The sequence below is a fragment of the Notechis scutatus genome, chromosome 4 (genome assembly GCF_049901735.1).
Source record: "Notechis scutatus isolate UNSWTSFEM ecotype Mainland chromosome 4, rNotScu1.2, whole genome shotgun sequence".
NCBI classification, from domain to species: Eukaryota; Metazoa; Chordata; class Lepidosauria; order Squamata; family Elapidae; genus Notechis; species Notechis scutatus.
The window spans coordinates 66,405,006-66,421,316 of record NC_142012.1 but is presented as its reverse complement, the minus strand read 5'-3'; the positions used below and the strand labels follow the sequence as shown (position 1 = coordinate 66,421,316).

Sequence of the window (16,311 nt, the reverse complement as noted above, 5' to 3'; positions counted from 1 at the left end):
CTATATTATGCCAAATAAGCAGAGAATGGAGATCCCTGTGGCATTAAACAGGAAATGGATTTTTAATTATGTATCTGTCACAATGTCATTTATAATTAGTATGGTATAATCAGATACTCATTCCCCACTGTAGGTAGGTTGATGAAGATCAGTCACATTTTACTGTATATCATCTGGTAATTTGCACATTTGAAGCATTAATAGAGCACTGAAGATAAATTAACCAGTTTAGATAAAATTATAATATAATGTGTGGATGATCTTGGAAAGCGAGAAGAAGAGATGCTGTCTTGGAAGTGTTCTAGTTATCAGGAAAGGAAACTTGGAAGGACCCACCCTAATGCATTAAGCATCAAAATAGTAGTGGGAAGTTTGTGAGATTCTATTAAGGTAGCATTGCAATAAAGTAGAATTAGTTCATCTAGTAGTTTCCCTGCCTGGTTTACCCGAGAAGGCTGATTATAAGCTTACTGAAGATAAGGATGTGAACGTGTACAAATAATAGCAGTAGGAAACAGCAAAAGTAAAGAGTATTAATGACTAAACAAGAGCTTTCTATACGTAAGAATCTTAAGGAGCCTGTGCCAAGTGCACGTGAGCGCAGGGCTGCTTGCAGGAAAGAGCAGCTGCAGCAGCACGGGCAACTTGGGAGTAAGGCTGCAAGGTAATGGCCCCTCCTTCAAGAAGATAAAAGCCAGCTGTGGATCAGATGTTCTTTGCAGGAAGCAAAGAATTTTAAAAACTCGAACCTCATGGACATTGCAGTATCTTAGTTGGTGTCTGTGTTGTAGAATATTTCTAGGTAACCTTATCTGTTATTTTTAGCAGCCTCACAGTTTTGGCAAGACTCGTGCTTATCAAAGTTAATTAGTTTGCAGCAGCCTTTTAACCGGGGATTCGTAAGAACCATTCAAAGATTTCTGTTCCCTTTGGTTCATGCTTGTTTTATTGGACAAGGGTTTGGGTCAAAACATAGAGTGAAATGGCAATCAATTGTATGTCAAAAATCAGTGTCCATAGCAAAATGTTTTAGCTTTGTAAAAGGCTGTAACAGACCTTCAACTGTAATGTCCTAAGGTTGCCTAATATCTTCAGAGGTAATCTGTAACAAATCAAACAAATGGGGAATTTCATACGATTAACAGAATTCTAGTAACTGTCTTTGCATACAACCAAGGTTTATTTCTAACGTCATCGTGTCAGGTGTATGAAGTCTACCATGCTTGCCTTTTGCAGATGTTCAGAACAATTTTCTTCTCAGTGACTGTTTATATCCAGAAATTTGATTCAGAATATAAGAGGAAAATGTAAAAGATAAAAGAGCATGTAATGAGTATGTTACATATCTGTGAAATTAACAGAAAAAGATGTAATAAGATTTGAATAGAATCTGATACTTAGTTGAACAATATGCACACAAGAAAGTAAAAGTGTAGGTTTAATTATGAATGAAAGCTGATTAAAATATGAATTAGTGTCTATGTGCATATGATACCAGAAATCTTATGTTGATGATTGTTGCATAGTAATAATGGCAATTCTGGAAGGTGGGTTTTAGGAAAAATATGACCCATTCTGAATGAATGATTCCAAGGATGGAAATTATTTTGTAATAGACATGAATGGTAATGTGGGAATAAAAGAGAGACTGAGTTGTTCAGAAACTAAAAAAGAATTCTCTGCTTTGAATTTTTATTACCCATAGTAGTAATGAGGCACACATAGTACCTGTGTTTGACAGTTGGAAGAATGCTATATTTCTATTAGGGAAAGCGACTTTTTGCCCTGAAAACAGCCAGTGGGGGTCGCCACGCCCGGCTTCTTCCCTTGTTGGGGGGCCCCCTCCCTTGAGGCGGCGCGGCAGCAGGGTCCTCAAAGCGCGACTCAGCGGACACGTTGGCCTGAGGGGCCGGCCTGCCAGGGAGGACCCCGCCGCCCCTCGGGTGGGCGGAGGTGGGAGGGGCCCACCGCTAGGCCAGCTGGTGCCCGCCCGGCTGCTCGGTTCTCCTTCCGCTTTGTTTTGCCCCCCTTTGTGGAGCTGGGCGGACGTGACCCTCCTAAAATGGGATCTGCAAATGTGGGGTTTTCAGAAAGCTAAAGGAAGGGAGTGTGGGTGTGAAAATTTGGATATAATTAATCATGGCTAGTTTAAAATGCAACATTGCCACAATTAATATCAGAGTGAAAATTATGCTTCTGCAGGCCATATTTGTGTCTTTCCGGCTTAGCTGAAATAGAATTCTTTTAATAAAGTTGCCTGTCCATGACAAGTCATGGTAAATGGGTAATTTGAAATTTAGGCACACACACACATTTTATAAAACTATGAACTATAACCTGCTCTGAATCGGAAAATTACTTATGTTCTATTATTTGGCATACTTTCACAGCCTTGTGAGTTTTCCTGCATGTCATAAGCATTTGAATATAAATTAACATGTTGAAATCAAATCTGATGTTCTTTTACCTTTTATTTGGTATGTGGAAGGTGTGCGGAAGAGGGGTAGTCTTATACGGCGAGTATATAACAAACTCTATATTTTGAGTGGAAATGTTGGGGGTCGTCTTATACGCCCAGTCGTCTTATACGCCGGCAAATACGGTATATAAAGGGACACATAGCTGGAATTTGTAAAAAGATAGATCATTCAAGGTTAGTTTGGGAAAATGACAAGATTTTCATTGAAATGGTATTAAAAGGTAGCAATGTACAACATTGAAATATATTTTTTGCAGAACACATTTTGCTCTTCAGTGGTTACTGAGAATTAAATTTCTTTATCTAGAACTGTTATGAGGAAAACAGACTTTTATAAGCCATTTGGATGAATGTAGATTGGGAAATTAATTGCTCAAAGGGGCAATAAGATCGAAATAAAGCATTGGTGAGAATTATTAGTAAATGACTCAGCGTGAACAAAGTCAAACAGTATGTGATGTTCTCTTTTGTATTATGTAAGGAAGGCTTAAAGTGACAGAAGATATACCAATGCTTGTTTTGCAACAAAACCTGGCACTATGTGATAAGTTCTATAAACCATAAAAGGAGTGATGGAATGAAAAATGAATAAACAATTGGAGAGATTGAGTCCGCTAGCTTAGAAAGGGCTTCTGGAAGATGCAAGAGCTGCCATCAAGAATCTGAATAACTAGCAAAATTATTCAGTTGTTCAAGAAGACAAAAACAAGAAACAATGGGGTTTAGGCACAAGTTAGTTTCTTCATGTTAAGAGCTGTTTAGTCATGGATCATGCTACACAGAAGGTAGTAAATTCTTCACTAGGGCTGTTTAAACAAAGGCTTGAATGTTCAACTGTCAAGAATGCATTCCCATACAGGTTAGATTAGATGAATTTTCATAATCCCAACATTTATATTCTATGGTTCTAACAAATATGGATCTGGAAACGGAAGTATCAAAACCCATAGTTGTGTTTGTTGTGTAAAATACATATAAAACTTTGTTCCATGTTATACATAAACGGTTAAAAAAAAACCTACGATACTGAATTGGTATCAATTCTTGGTTGATTATTAATAAAAAAGATGAGAAAGTGGATGAAAATTACAATGGATAAGTAGTAAATTCTGTGGTGATTGTTGCAAGAAATGAATATTTGTTCAAAGAACAAAAATGGCTTATATATTTCTACAGTGAATATACATAGTAAAACAAGGAGATAGTTAAGAATTGATGGGTGCTTTAGAATTTGAATATAATGACCAGTCTAAAATAAGTATGTTGATATATGATTGATCATGTATAAAGAATAAATGAGGGTAAATTAACAAATATACAAAGAAAAAGTTAATATGTTTATCATTTGGAGAAAAAAACCCTGGGAAGAGGAAAAACTCAGTTGTAATACTAGAAGTACTCAGAAATAAGCCACATTAGTTATAACGCAGTCTCAGGTAAATCTACACTAGTTTAGCCTTGTAATCAAAATCAAATGTATTACAAAAGAGCATTAACCTTCAAAATAAACATGATGGATATAGTTAAAATATGTTTTGCTCCCATGCTTTTAAAATTATTTTATTTTCTAGTATATAGTTGAAAGTTCTCTAAGGACAATTAAGCATGTACCCACCAAATGTTAGACATGTTTAGGTTTGGTTCGGTTATGGAGATTAAATTGCTTTCTATGGTAATAGACAGCAATTATAAAGAGAACAGAGAATACAGAATTTCAACGTATTGCATTGAGAAATAAGAAATTTTGTTTTAGAGGAAATAAATGTATACACAATAAGGATAAATCTATAAAAATAGTTTTTGAACAATGTGGAGAGCAAAAAGAAATATTTAATATTGTTTCCATTAGATTTGCATAGAAACTTAAACCGACACTAAACATTTTTCCGTATTTTTATTTTTATTTCATACAAAATGCTCGTTTTAATTTCTGTACATAACTAAAAATAGTGTAGCTCCCTCAATGCAAATAAGAAAATATGAACATATCTACCAGAGGTAAGGCTGTCGGAAAATATATTCTGTCCTAAGAAGAACTGCCAGTGTTAGGCGCTATAGACGGTGGGAGCGGTGGAGGTGGAGGTGGAGGAGGTAAAGATAACATAGACAATAAAGGCTCATAGGCGTTCTGAGGGAATGCAGGAGGCCACCTCCAATCTACTGGTGGGGGTGGAGGTGGAAAATTTGTATTATGACTAACAGTTTCAAAAGGTGGGGGTGGGAAGGAATACTGATGACTTCTCATACTTTCCAGGCTCTGTTGCTGACAAAAAGGAGGTGGTGCATAGTCAGAGGAATAATACTGTGGAGTTATATTGGGCTGTCGATAGAAACGTGGAAAAGGAGCTACATGAGGAGGTCTGCCCCACGAAAATCTGGTGGTAGGCTGTCCTCTACAATATCCACCTGAATATTCTGAAGGAGGTTGTCGTCTGGACTGATAATTTGGCCCATTATCATCTACAGAAGGAAACAAAAAACCCAAAGAGATGAGCATAATTTATGAATATTTATGAATATTGTAAAAACAAGGGATGCATAATTCTATTTTCCCCAAGACTACACTAACCGTTAATGAAATAAACCGAAGTTCCATAACTCTTGGCATACTATATAACAGTCATCAAATTGTATACTAATTGCTTATTTTTAAAATATATTTATTTAAAAAGCATACACTTTTTAATATTATGTAGTACATATTAGGTTGTCTAATAGAAAACACTGAGGTAACACTTGATTCTTTTGTGTTATGGACTGTGCAGTTATGGACTTTTAAAAGAAATTTTAACTTTTGTTGGCCAGATGAACTAATTATAAACCTTGAAAGAGGCAACTGTGAATAATTCAAGATTAGTATTATTTTATCAGATACTCCTCATAAATATAAAACCCAAGAATGACAATTGCAAATGCATTTACATTTGTAATACACTGCTCAAAAAAATAAAGGGAATACAAAAATAAGACATCCTGGATCTGAATGAAAGAAATATTCTTATTAAATATTTTGTTCATTACATAGTTGAATGTGCTGACAACAAAATCACATAAAAATTATCAATGGAAATCAAATTTAGCAACCCATGGAGGTCTGGATTTGGACTTACATTCAAAATTAAAGTGGAAAAAAACACTACAGGCTGATCCAACTTTGATGTAATGTCCTTAAAACAAGTCAAAATGAGGCTCAGTAGTGTGTGTGGCCTCCACGTGCCTGTATGACCTCCCTACAACGCCTGGGCATGCTCCTGATGACGTGGCGGATGGTCTCCTGAGGGATCTCCTCCCACACCTGGACTAAAGCATCCCCCAACTCCTGGAGAGTCTGTGGTGCAATGTGGCATTGGTGGATGGAGTGAGACATGATGTCCCAGATGTGCTCAATTGGATTAAGGTCTGGGGAACGGGCGGGTCAGTCCATAGCATCAATGCCTTCGTCTTGCAGGAACTGCTGACCCACTCCAGCCACATGAGGTCTAGCATTGTCTTGCATTAGGAGGAACCCAGGGCCAACCACACCAGCACATGGTCTCACAAGGGGTCTGAGGATCTCATCTCGGTACCTAATGGCAGTCAGGCTACCTCTGGCGAGCACCTGGAGGGCTGTGAGGCCCCCTAAAGAAATGCCACCTCACACCATTACTGACCCACTGCCAAACCGGTCATGCTGGAGGATGTTGCAGGCAGCAGAATGTTCTCCACGGCGTCTTCAGACCCTGTCACATCTGTCACATCTGCTCAGTGTGACACTGCTTTCATCTGTGAAGAGCACAGGGCGCCAATGGCGAATTTGCCAATCTTGGTGTTCTCTGGCAAATGCCAAATGTCCTGCACGGTGTTGGGCTGTAAGCACAACCCCCACCTGTGGACGTCGGGCCCTCATACCACCCTCATGGAGTCTGTTTCTGACCGTTTGAGCAGCCACATGCACATTTGTGGCCCGCTGGAGGTCATTTTGCAGGGCTCTGGCAGTGCTCCTCCTGTCCCTCCTTACACAAAGGCGGAGGTAGCGCTCCTGATGCTGGGTTGTTGCCCTCCTATGGCCTCCTCCACGTCTCCTGATGTACTGGCCTGTCTCCTGGTAGCGCCTCCATGCTCTGGACACTACGCTGACAGACACAGCAAACCTTCTTGCCACAGCTCGCATTGATGTGCCATCCTGAATGAGCTGCACCACCTAAGCCACTTGTGTGGGTTGCAGACTCCGTCTCATGCTACCACTAGAGTGAAAGCACCGCCAGCATTCAAAAGTGACCAAACCATCAGCCAGAAAGCATAGGAACTGAGAAGCGGTCTGTGGTCACCACCTGTAGAACCATTCCTTTATTGGGGATGTCTTGTTAACTACCTATGCTTTCCACCTGTTGCCTATTCCATTTGCACAACAGCATGTGAAATTGATTGTCAAATCAGTGTTGCTACCTAAGTGGACAGTTTGATTTCACAGAGGTGTGATTGATTGGAGTTACATTGTGTTGTTTAAGTGTTCCCTTTATTTTTTTCAGCAGCGTACATGATTATCCATGTCCCACTTTCCAATATTCAGCATTACATAAGTAAAATGATTGATCTGCAATTCTGACATACAAAGGTAGCATTTTCCTTAGTAAATACCAAGAATTGTTAATCAATATTCTTTTGCATCTCACTGTTTCTATTTACTTGATGCCTGAATAGCTGAAGAAATCTGCTCTTCCACTTTCTATAAAGGGTAATTTTTATAAATATAAAAATACTAAATTTGAAAGGCACTTAAATATATATAAATATATAAAATTCAAAGTATATAATGGATTGTATCTACATTAAACAAATAGTATATAAAACTGAACTTCTTGATTGTTTAAGTGTTTATTCAATTTTTCAGAATAGCAGCTACTTACGGCTATCATTTTGCTGTGATCTGAGTTTCTTTCTTTTTATATTCTGAGATTTCTTGTGTGATTTTGCTGCTTTTTCTTTTTCATCATCACTGAAATCTAAAGCCTAGAAAAAAATAAAATAAAAAACTGGAAGCTTAAAAAAAAGGTGAAGGCTTACATTTTATAGCAATTCCACAATACCTAGCCATTTAAACATATATCTAAGAACACTGCCGTGTTTTAAATTTAATTCCAAAAACATGCTTCAGTGCAAGGAAACACATAAGGCTAGCACTTCTTTGCAACTCTGTAAGATTTGTGTCTTTTCACACAGCATGTATGCTCTTAAAAAGTTGAAATGGCATTATGTTTGCACTCCTATTGTCCCCGATGCACCCTTTCCAAATTATTTCCAAAATACTTCATAGCCACTTTTCAATTATAATAATTCAGAAATTAAGTGACATAAAATCACTTTACCACTGGATCACCTAGAATACTAGACTTGTATGCTTGGAGGAATAGAACACGGACAACGCTAGAATATTCTGTTTCTGGATCTGCAGGTTTGCATATTCCTATTGGATGGTATTCCTCATTGTAGGAGAAGGGAATTTCAGTTATCACTTCAGGAATAAAATATAAGATTCTCCAGGAGAAATTCATTTTCCCAAGTTAATGTTAAGTGATTCTCTGCATATATATTATTCTTTTAAAAAGAAAAGAAGTACATTTTGAATTCGAAAAACTAAAGCGCAAAATCAGTATGCAAAGCATATCCTTGCCTCAGGAGGCGGCTCATCATCATTCTTCCAAGATGCATCTGATCCCTTTTCTCTAGAATGCAAAAAAAGGGGTTTTTTTTTGTAAAGAACAAAAGATAGATCCCTATGTGCGCACACACAATAATATTAGCATTATTTGGAAGTTAATATTTTCTTCTTTGAAAGAAAACTAAGTCATGGTGCTTCACAAGAAAAATGGCAAAATCTTTTGGAAAGTTACCAGATGTATATTTTCAGATACTTTCTAGAACAAGGGTCTCCAACCTCCGGTCCGTGGACCAGCACTCTCTCCACTGAACCAGGCCCTGGTGCCCTAAAATGTTGGGGGCTGCTGCTCAATTGGAAGACCAATGTTTTTCTGACTATAGTAGTCACAACAATAATAATTGCAAGTTACTAACTAGATTATATTCAAAAACGTATGGTGGATAGCAAGTAAAGGAAGACTGAGCCTTTGTAGAGAATCCAGCTCATAACCAAAATTTTAAATACTGAATCAAGTTATGAAATATATGAGGAAACATGTAAATCTTAACTCTCCATTGTTGAGATATAAACATGCAGAGATAGGTCATTAGGGTTAGGTCATTAGGACCTAAATAGGAAGAGGAAGGTGTGTTGGATAAGTTTGCCACCTTAGTTATTCGTAAATAATAAATAAATACATCACACTCAAACAACAAGCCAGTTGATCAATTCCTGTCTCAACCAATGGATCAATGCTTGGTTGATCTGAAAAAATCAGATCTTGCACTTGCAAAAAAACATTAGGCAGAAATATACATAAACATCAAACTTACTGTTTCAATTTTTCTGGAAATATGTACTGAGTGAAGCTTTCGACAGCTGGAGCAAAATATACTGCATCTTTTATTTTAATATCTTTAGACTGAATGTCCTCAAGACTGTTAAACTGTACTACATAAAAGGGATGTGACACTGGGCCAAATATCTCAAAGATCTGCAAGACAACAAATGTTATTGCTTCATTAAAAACAAGTTCTGTAATTATATGATTACATTTAAAAGGAAAATTATTGGGGGAGGGAGAATATATTTTTCTAACCTCTGAAATTCAGCTTCAAATGTAAATGCTTATAAGTTCCCCAAATCAATTTTAGTATTATTTATTAATAGAAGGAATATGTACAGCTCATAATCTTGATCTGTGGAGTCTTGATCCTCTCTGAGCTTGTCTGTTTACTTGTAGTTGCTTTCGGACTCAGCTAGATAACATCTTCTGTTTTAGTAAGGAGTGCTTTTAAGGAATGTCCGAATTTCCAGATAAGGAAATTGCAGAATTATCACAGAAAATACAGGTTTTAGAATCAAATAACAATGCCTAATTTCAAGTTCAAATACTAAACTCATTAAAACAACATGGTTTAAAAGAACATTACACTGATTTCTTTTTAAAAAATCTTGACTTTTAATATATCATGCAGAATTCAAATTTCTCAATAATTGTGTGAACTGGTAATTATTTAGTAATTATCTATATATTGGTAATTATCTATATACTACTAAAAATCTTGATCTGTACCCCTTAACTGGGCAAAACAATGCATCACAAGGCAACAGTTTTTGAACCTCAAATGGGCTGACTACAGAATACATCCAAAATCCAGGACCCATGATTTTCTGTGGGATTGAAATTTGGCAAATTTGTGGTCACTTCACTGCTGCCAAACTACTGCCCAGAAGTTGAGTAGACTGGTCCTGTTCTAAATCTCGGGAGGTCAGGTAGAACCCCTCACCCTCCTTTGGCTCCTGGAGATCAGGTAAATCGATCTTATTCTAAGCCTCTAGGATAGACTGATTCTGCATTACCTGCCATAGGTGATCAACCATGGTCAAAACAGCAGGAAGTTGGAAATTGCTCATGTTCCCAATGATTTTTTTGACCTTGGTCATTCTATATCTTTATTTAGTTAAGGAAGTATGAAATGAGGTTAAGGGTTGGCTAGTTAATAATAAAAATTATGGTACTTCCAACTTAGAAGAGTCAATTGATTTCTAATCTAGTTTCTTGTTAAGTGACATAACAAGCATTTATGTTATGAAATTGTTTTTATTTAACAATTGGATTAATTTTAGATGCATGGCAGCAGTTTTAGGATCATTTTAAGAACAGTTAGCAACTCAACTGTTTATGTTTAATTTTTTATACACACTATTCCATTTATTTGTGTTTCATATATTTTTCAAGAATATTAAGGCAAATCTTATACAAATGAAAAGTTAAACAAGCCGTATCAACAGATGTACTGTATCATAAAAATATACTCCTGACCTAAATTTTCCTAGCAACATGTGCTTTGCAAATCAGGTAACATACAGTATTTTCCTAAAGAACACTTACTATTGTAATATGTCTCAAAAATGTCTTTATGCTGCTAATACTTTTATGTTTGCAAAAACACTGTTTAATGGCATTAGCAATCAATGAGAAAGCAATGAAACAATAAAGACAGATGACTAAAATATTCATTGAAATAATTAAAAAATCATTTACTTTTCCTAATGAATGACGATTTTCCTTGAAAAGTACTGTATTTTCATTCACTGGAGGAAGTCCCTTCTCGGACTCAATTATTACTAAAGAAAGAAAAAAAAATCTGAATATTTTGCTAAATTCTTCTAAAAACAGGTAAAGTGTATTGTACTAGCTTAATTCATATTATCAATGAACATCATAGGCATATTGAAAACAAAGGCTATAAATTGCCATACCTGCTATGATAGATAACTTTTTAGTTTCAAAAGAAATAATTTGCTTAAATTCCAACTTTTATATTTCAATTTGCAAATGAAACTGGTTTAAAACGTTTTAGCGCTGTGTAGTACAGTAGACTTACAATTTATATTGTAATATTCACTGGTTGTAATTCAGAAATTACAGAAGAAAAAGCAAGAGTCATCTACAACATACAGTATCTGCACTATGTAGCACAGTTCATCCCATCTTAAGAGGCTTCTAGATTTAGAAGGCCATGAATTAAAATTTGGCTGGCACGGTTACCTATGGTATGATAAAGTTAAAATAAATGTTGATTTCAACAACCATTTTGTCAGTCATGCTATTTTGAGAGTTTGGAATAAATATAAAACAAGTTTTTCCACGAAGGAAGATTTAGACAAAACGAATGATGGGTTTATAACTTTGTTAAAAATGAATTCTTTTATTTCTACTTAGAAACCGCTTCTGGACTTTGTGCTTGAAGTGGGAAAAAAATGAAACATTGATTTTGGATTTTACCAATTATATTTGTTGTTATAGAAATTTCTAGTTTATACTATTTTGTAAAAGTAAAAGGCTGAAGTTTGATATTAATACCTTATTCTACTGAACCAAAGCGAGTTGGAAGTCAATGCCTTTTTTTCTTTTTTTCCCCCTTGCCTTCCTCCCCCACTCTCCTCTTCCCTTTTACCTTCTAATTTCCTTATTTACATTTGTTTAAACCAGAAACAATTATTTGCAATCAAAAAGGTCAAATTGAATAATGAATGGCTTATATGGTTTATTCTGCAAACAATTAATTCAAAAATATGCCTGCACAACACTTGCAAATGTTAATGCTTTGTAAATGCAAAACAAATACTATTTGTTATAGTAATACTATTAAAGGAGAATATTTGTACTTCAGGGTTGAAATGATGAGTCTTCAGAGCTCTCTGAGCTTGGTTATTTTCATGCAGACGTTGACTAACACTGATGTTGTTACCTACTGTGGGTAATAAAACTTATACAACAAAACCACCAAGCTCAGAGATTCCTCAAACACTATTATTAATTTCGAGCCACTTTGGTTAGGTGATTCAGCTACAATTTTTAGAATGCATTTAAAATAAATGAGATGCTATGTTATTTGGTGGAATTTTTGCTGAATTTTGTGTAGGATTTCTCTTTTGACCTAACAGGGAATTTATAGATTTTCCTTTAGGAGGAGGAGGGGGGGTGACTATAAAATGTTATTGAAAATGAAATATTTTGTGGGAGGATGCAAAATAATAACAAAAAGTCACAATTGCTCACTCTTGTACTAAACAATCAAATACTCCATAAATAACTAATAATAACATTTTCAGGGAACACAAAATGCACACTCCCATACATCTTCTTACCTTGATGTTCAATGACACTGGAAACTTGTCCAAAAGGCATTAGTTTAATAGATTCAGGAAGAATTATGATTAGGTCTTCAACAAGAAGTGGCGCCTGCTGAATAAATAATTTAAAAAATTTATTTGCATGCTAAGGCCCATATCCTATTTTTTCCAATCTAAGTGGCTTAATTAGCATTCACTACAGGCTATAATTATTTTCTTACTGAAATTAATAATTTATGCTGACAAGCTCTACACAGAAAAGTGCTTCTCTTCAGTTCTTCAGAACAAGAAAATGCTGTACTTGTGCACTCTTGGCCAAAACCACTTCAATCTTCTAGGAAAATTGGACAAAATTGGACAATTGGCCAAAATGAGTAGCTGAAGTAACTAAGCAATCTGGCACTTTTTTTTAGAAGACATTTGGATAATACAGTTGCATCACATGATTTAACACTTGTAAGGTAACTAAAATAACAAGGGAAAGGACAAAAGGAAATAAGACTTTGAAGGTAAATGTGTCTTTGTAGCCCATCTTTCTTCCATGCCTTGTGTACATGACCAAAAGAGGAACTACTAAAACATTCTGTGAAAGAGTTCACATCAATTAGATAGGAGATACATGTAATATAGACCAGGGGTCCCTAACCGTCCGCGGACCGGTACCGGTCCGCGGAACAAGTCTTACCGGGCCGCTGGTTGCCGCCATCTTTTTTTGATAAAAAAGTGCTTCCGGTGAGCTTTTCTGGGTAGAAAGCTCACCGGAAGCACTTTTCATCAAAAAGATGGCGGCATCAGCGCTCGGTGAGCTTTTCCGGGTAGAAGCTCACCGGAAGCCATTTTCATCAAAAAGATGGGCAGCTCGGTGAGCTTTTCCGGAAAAGCTTTCACCCGAAAAGCTCACGAGCGCGCCGCCATCTTTTGATGAAAAAGTGCTTCCGGTGAGGTCACCGGAAGCACTTTTCGTCAAAAAAAGATGGCGGCGCCCAGTTGATGCCGGTACCGGGCCGCGGCGCCCAGCTGATGCTGGTACCAGGCCGCGGCATAAAAAAGGTTGGGGATCACTGATATAGACAACTTATGGTGAAACTGAATAAAATTTCTCATCTACAAGTAATTCCACTTCATGAAAACAGCAATTCTCAAGGACAAAATAGATTAAGGATATCTGACTGGAAAAGAGTCTGCTATAAACATTTATATGAAGGATCAAAGAAATAAAAGTACCTCTATTTGCACAATATCCTTCTATCTGTTGTTCCCTCATGTTTATTATTTTGCTAAATGTAGCTTGGTGATCATTTTTCCTAAGTAACACCCAAATGTGTTTTACAGCAGCAAAGACACTTACTTTAGTTGAGTCACTTTTGTTTTTAGTAGTAGCAGAATTGTTTTCATTTTTATCTTGATAATCATCATCAGACAACAATGCAGGAGAGGGAGAAGAGGAAAGAGAAGATGAACTGTCTGCATCAGTATCACTGCAAAGGGAGATATTATTTTTATGTTCTGCCACGTTAATTTAAAAAAGCATTAGCAATGATCACAAGGCCTGACCTGGACTGGAATCTCCTTTTTAGTAATAAGTCACAATGGGCAGAAAGGGCTTGTCTCGGGTGTCCTGTATGTTCTGTGGAAGCTATTAAGAAAAATCCTCCATTTCACATAACAACCCACAGTACTGCAAAACTGGGAAAGGGCAGTTTTCATAGTCCTTTGTGAACTGTCAAGTTTAAAGCTATTAGGCTTACCTCTTTGGTCCAGGGGTCTTCAAACTTGATAGCTTTAAAACTTGTGGACTTCAACTCCCAGAATTCTTCCTCCAATCACGTTAGCTCAGGAATTCTGGGAGTTGAACTCCACAAGTCTCAAACTTGCCAAGTTTGAAGACTCTTGTGTTAGAGTAATACAAGAACAAGAAATACATCACAGGAACAATAGAGATGAGACCTGGAGGGGTAATGTGATACAGGAAACTACTACAATAGAGGGGAATGATAGAGCTGCACATAAGATAGAGCAGGGGCCTTCAAACTTGACAGCTTTAAGACTTGTGGACTTTAGCTCCCAGAATTCCTCCTCCAGTCATGTTAGCTCAGGAATTCTGGGAGTTAAAGTCCACAAGTCTTAAACTTGCCAAGTTTGAAGGCCCTTGTTTTGGTCTCACAGCTTTAAAAAGGGTGAGTGTCAATGCATTATTTGCCTTATTACTCACCTAAGCTGGCTGACATTAGTGCAATAATTACAGATGTGTACATCGCCTAGTTCTCTCTGCCTAGACTCAGAAGTTTTCTGTTTCCCGCCTAAGCAGGGGTTTTTTATTTTTATTTATTTGATTTGTCAATTGCTTACAAGATAATAGGTATAAGTAAAAACATAGTTATGGATACATATAAGAAAAATAAAAGAAACAATAGGACAGGGACGGTAGGCACTTTGGTGCGCTTATGCACACCCCCTACAGACCTCTTAGGAAAGGGGTGAGGTCAATAGTAGACAGTCTAAAGTTAAAGTTTTTGGCGTTTGGGGAAGAAACCACAGAGTCAGGTAGAGTATTCCAGACATTGACCACTCTGTTGGTGAAGTTGTATTTCCTGCAATCAAGTTTGGTGCGGTTAATCTTGAGTTTGTATCTATTGTGTGCTCTTGTGTTGTTATGGTTGAAGCTGAAGTATTCATTGACAGGTAGGACATGTATGATTTTATATACTATACTTAGATCGGACCAAAGGCGGCGTAGTTCTGAGTTTTCTAGGTCTAGAGTTTAGGTTGGACTAGAAGACCTCCAAGGTCCCTTCCAACTCTGCCATGCCATGCCATTGCATTCCATTCCTATTCCATTATATTCCTATTCCATTCCTCTATCCTATTCTATTCCTATTCCATTCCTGTTCTGTTCTATTCCATTCCTATTCCATTCCATTCCTCTATTCTATTCTATCCCTTATTCTACTCTATCCCTTATTCTATTCTTGTTCTATTCAATTCTATTCTACCCCTTATTCTATTCTATTCTAAAATAAAATGTGAAGAACATACAAAATGGGAACCTCCCCGACTCACTTGTCCGATTCCGAGCCATCCCCACCTTCCCCTGACAACGCGCCCTTTTCCTCGCTCCGTGGTGCCGCCGGCTTCTCCTTCGAGAGCGCCTCTTCCTCTAGGAAACCGACCGCTGCCGTTGGGAGACCGAGGCCTCCGTTCTGTTCGCTGTCGCCGCCCTGAAAAGCAACGGGGGAAGAGGAGGAGGAGGAAGGCTGAGGGTGGTCCACCGCTTCGGCTTCCTCGGAGGGCTGGCGCCCCTCTTGGTTTTCCGACGGGGCCTCCCCAGCCTGAGACTGCTCGACCGGCCCGGGAGCAGCCGGCTTCTCCTCAGCGGCGGCGGCGCTCGAGTGAGGAGCATCTCCCGCGGCGAAGCCTCCCTTCGGGGCCGCCCAGGGAGGCTTGGGCTCCCGAGGAAGCTCCGGGGAATTTGCGGGGGCTTCTTCTTCTTCCCGGAGCCGTTCCGGGGAAAGCGGGGCCTGCTCGCCGTCCTCCTGCGGGCCCGCCGCCCTCGCCTCGGAGCTTCCCTCGCAGGCGACCCTCAACGTCTGCAACTGCTCCGCCACGAGGCCGGAGTCGCCGTCCACCGGCGGGGCCGAAGAGGCCGCCATGCCCGAGCCACGTGCGGCTGCGCGAACAGATGACAAGCAAGAGATGGCGCGCTATACTGACGTCACTTGCGCGCGGGGGGGGTTTGGTTTCTTTCCAAGGGAGCGGACTGCGCATGTGCCGTCCCGTGTTGAGTGGGTGCCTTCACCGCAGTTGCTGGGGCTGAGCAGCAAATGCGGTGTAAAACAATGGGAGGCTCGTAACTTCTGAGGGAAGTTCCGAGTTGCGCCTGCTTTCATTTAGATCAGCTGCCAATTACAGATTCCTATAGTACAGAGGTCTCCATCCTTGGCAACTTTAAGACTTGTGGACTTCAACTCCCAGAATTCCTGAGCTAACATGACTGGAGGAGGAATTCTGGGAGTTGAAGTCCACAAGTCTTAAAGCTGTCAAGTTTGAAGACCCCTGCTTTAAAAGGTTACAA

General features: G+C 38.3%; 1 protein-coding gene across 2 annotated transcripts; it reads right to left on the bottom strand.

The window, feature by feature from the left end:
* Positions 1-4,360: 4,360 nt before the first annotated feature.
* NAF1 (nuclear assembly factor 1 ribonucleoprotein) lies at positions 4,361-15,927 on the bottom strand. Of its 2 annotated transcripts, none has more exons than XM_026675825.2 (8): positions 15,300-15,927; positions 13,588-13,717; positions 12,255-12,351; positions 10,645-10,727; positions 8,930-9,090; positions 8,130-8,181; positions 7,366-7,468; positions 4,361-4,939 (listed from the first exon to the last, which is right to left on the bottom strand). In XM_026675825.2, the coding sequence occupies exons 1-8, from the start codon at positions 15,887-15,889 to the stop codon at positions 4,506-4,508; spliced, it is 1,650 nt and encodes a 549-aa protein (XP_026531610.1). In that variant the 5' UTR covers positions 15,890-15,927; the 3' UTR covers positions 4,361-4,505. The 2 variants fall into 2 exon arrangements, with proteins under 2 accessions (XP_026531610.1, XP_087819778.1); XM_087963652.1 differs by having other exon boundaries at positions 12,255-12,348.
* Positions 15,928-16,311: the final 384 nt, after the last annotated feature.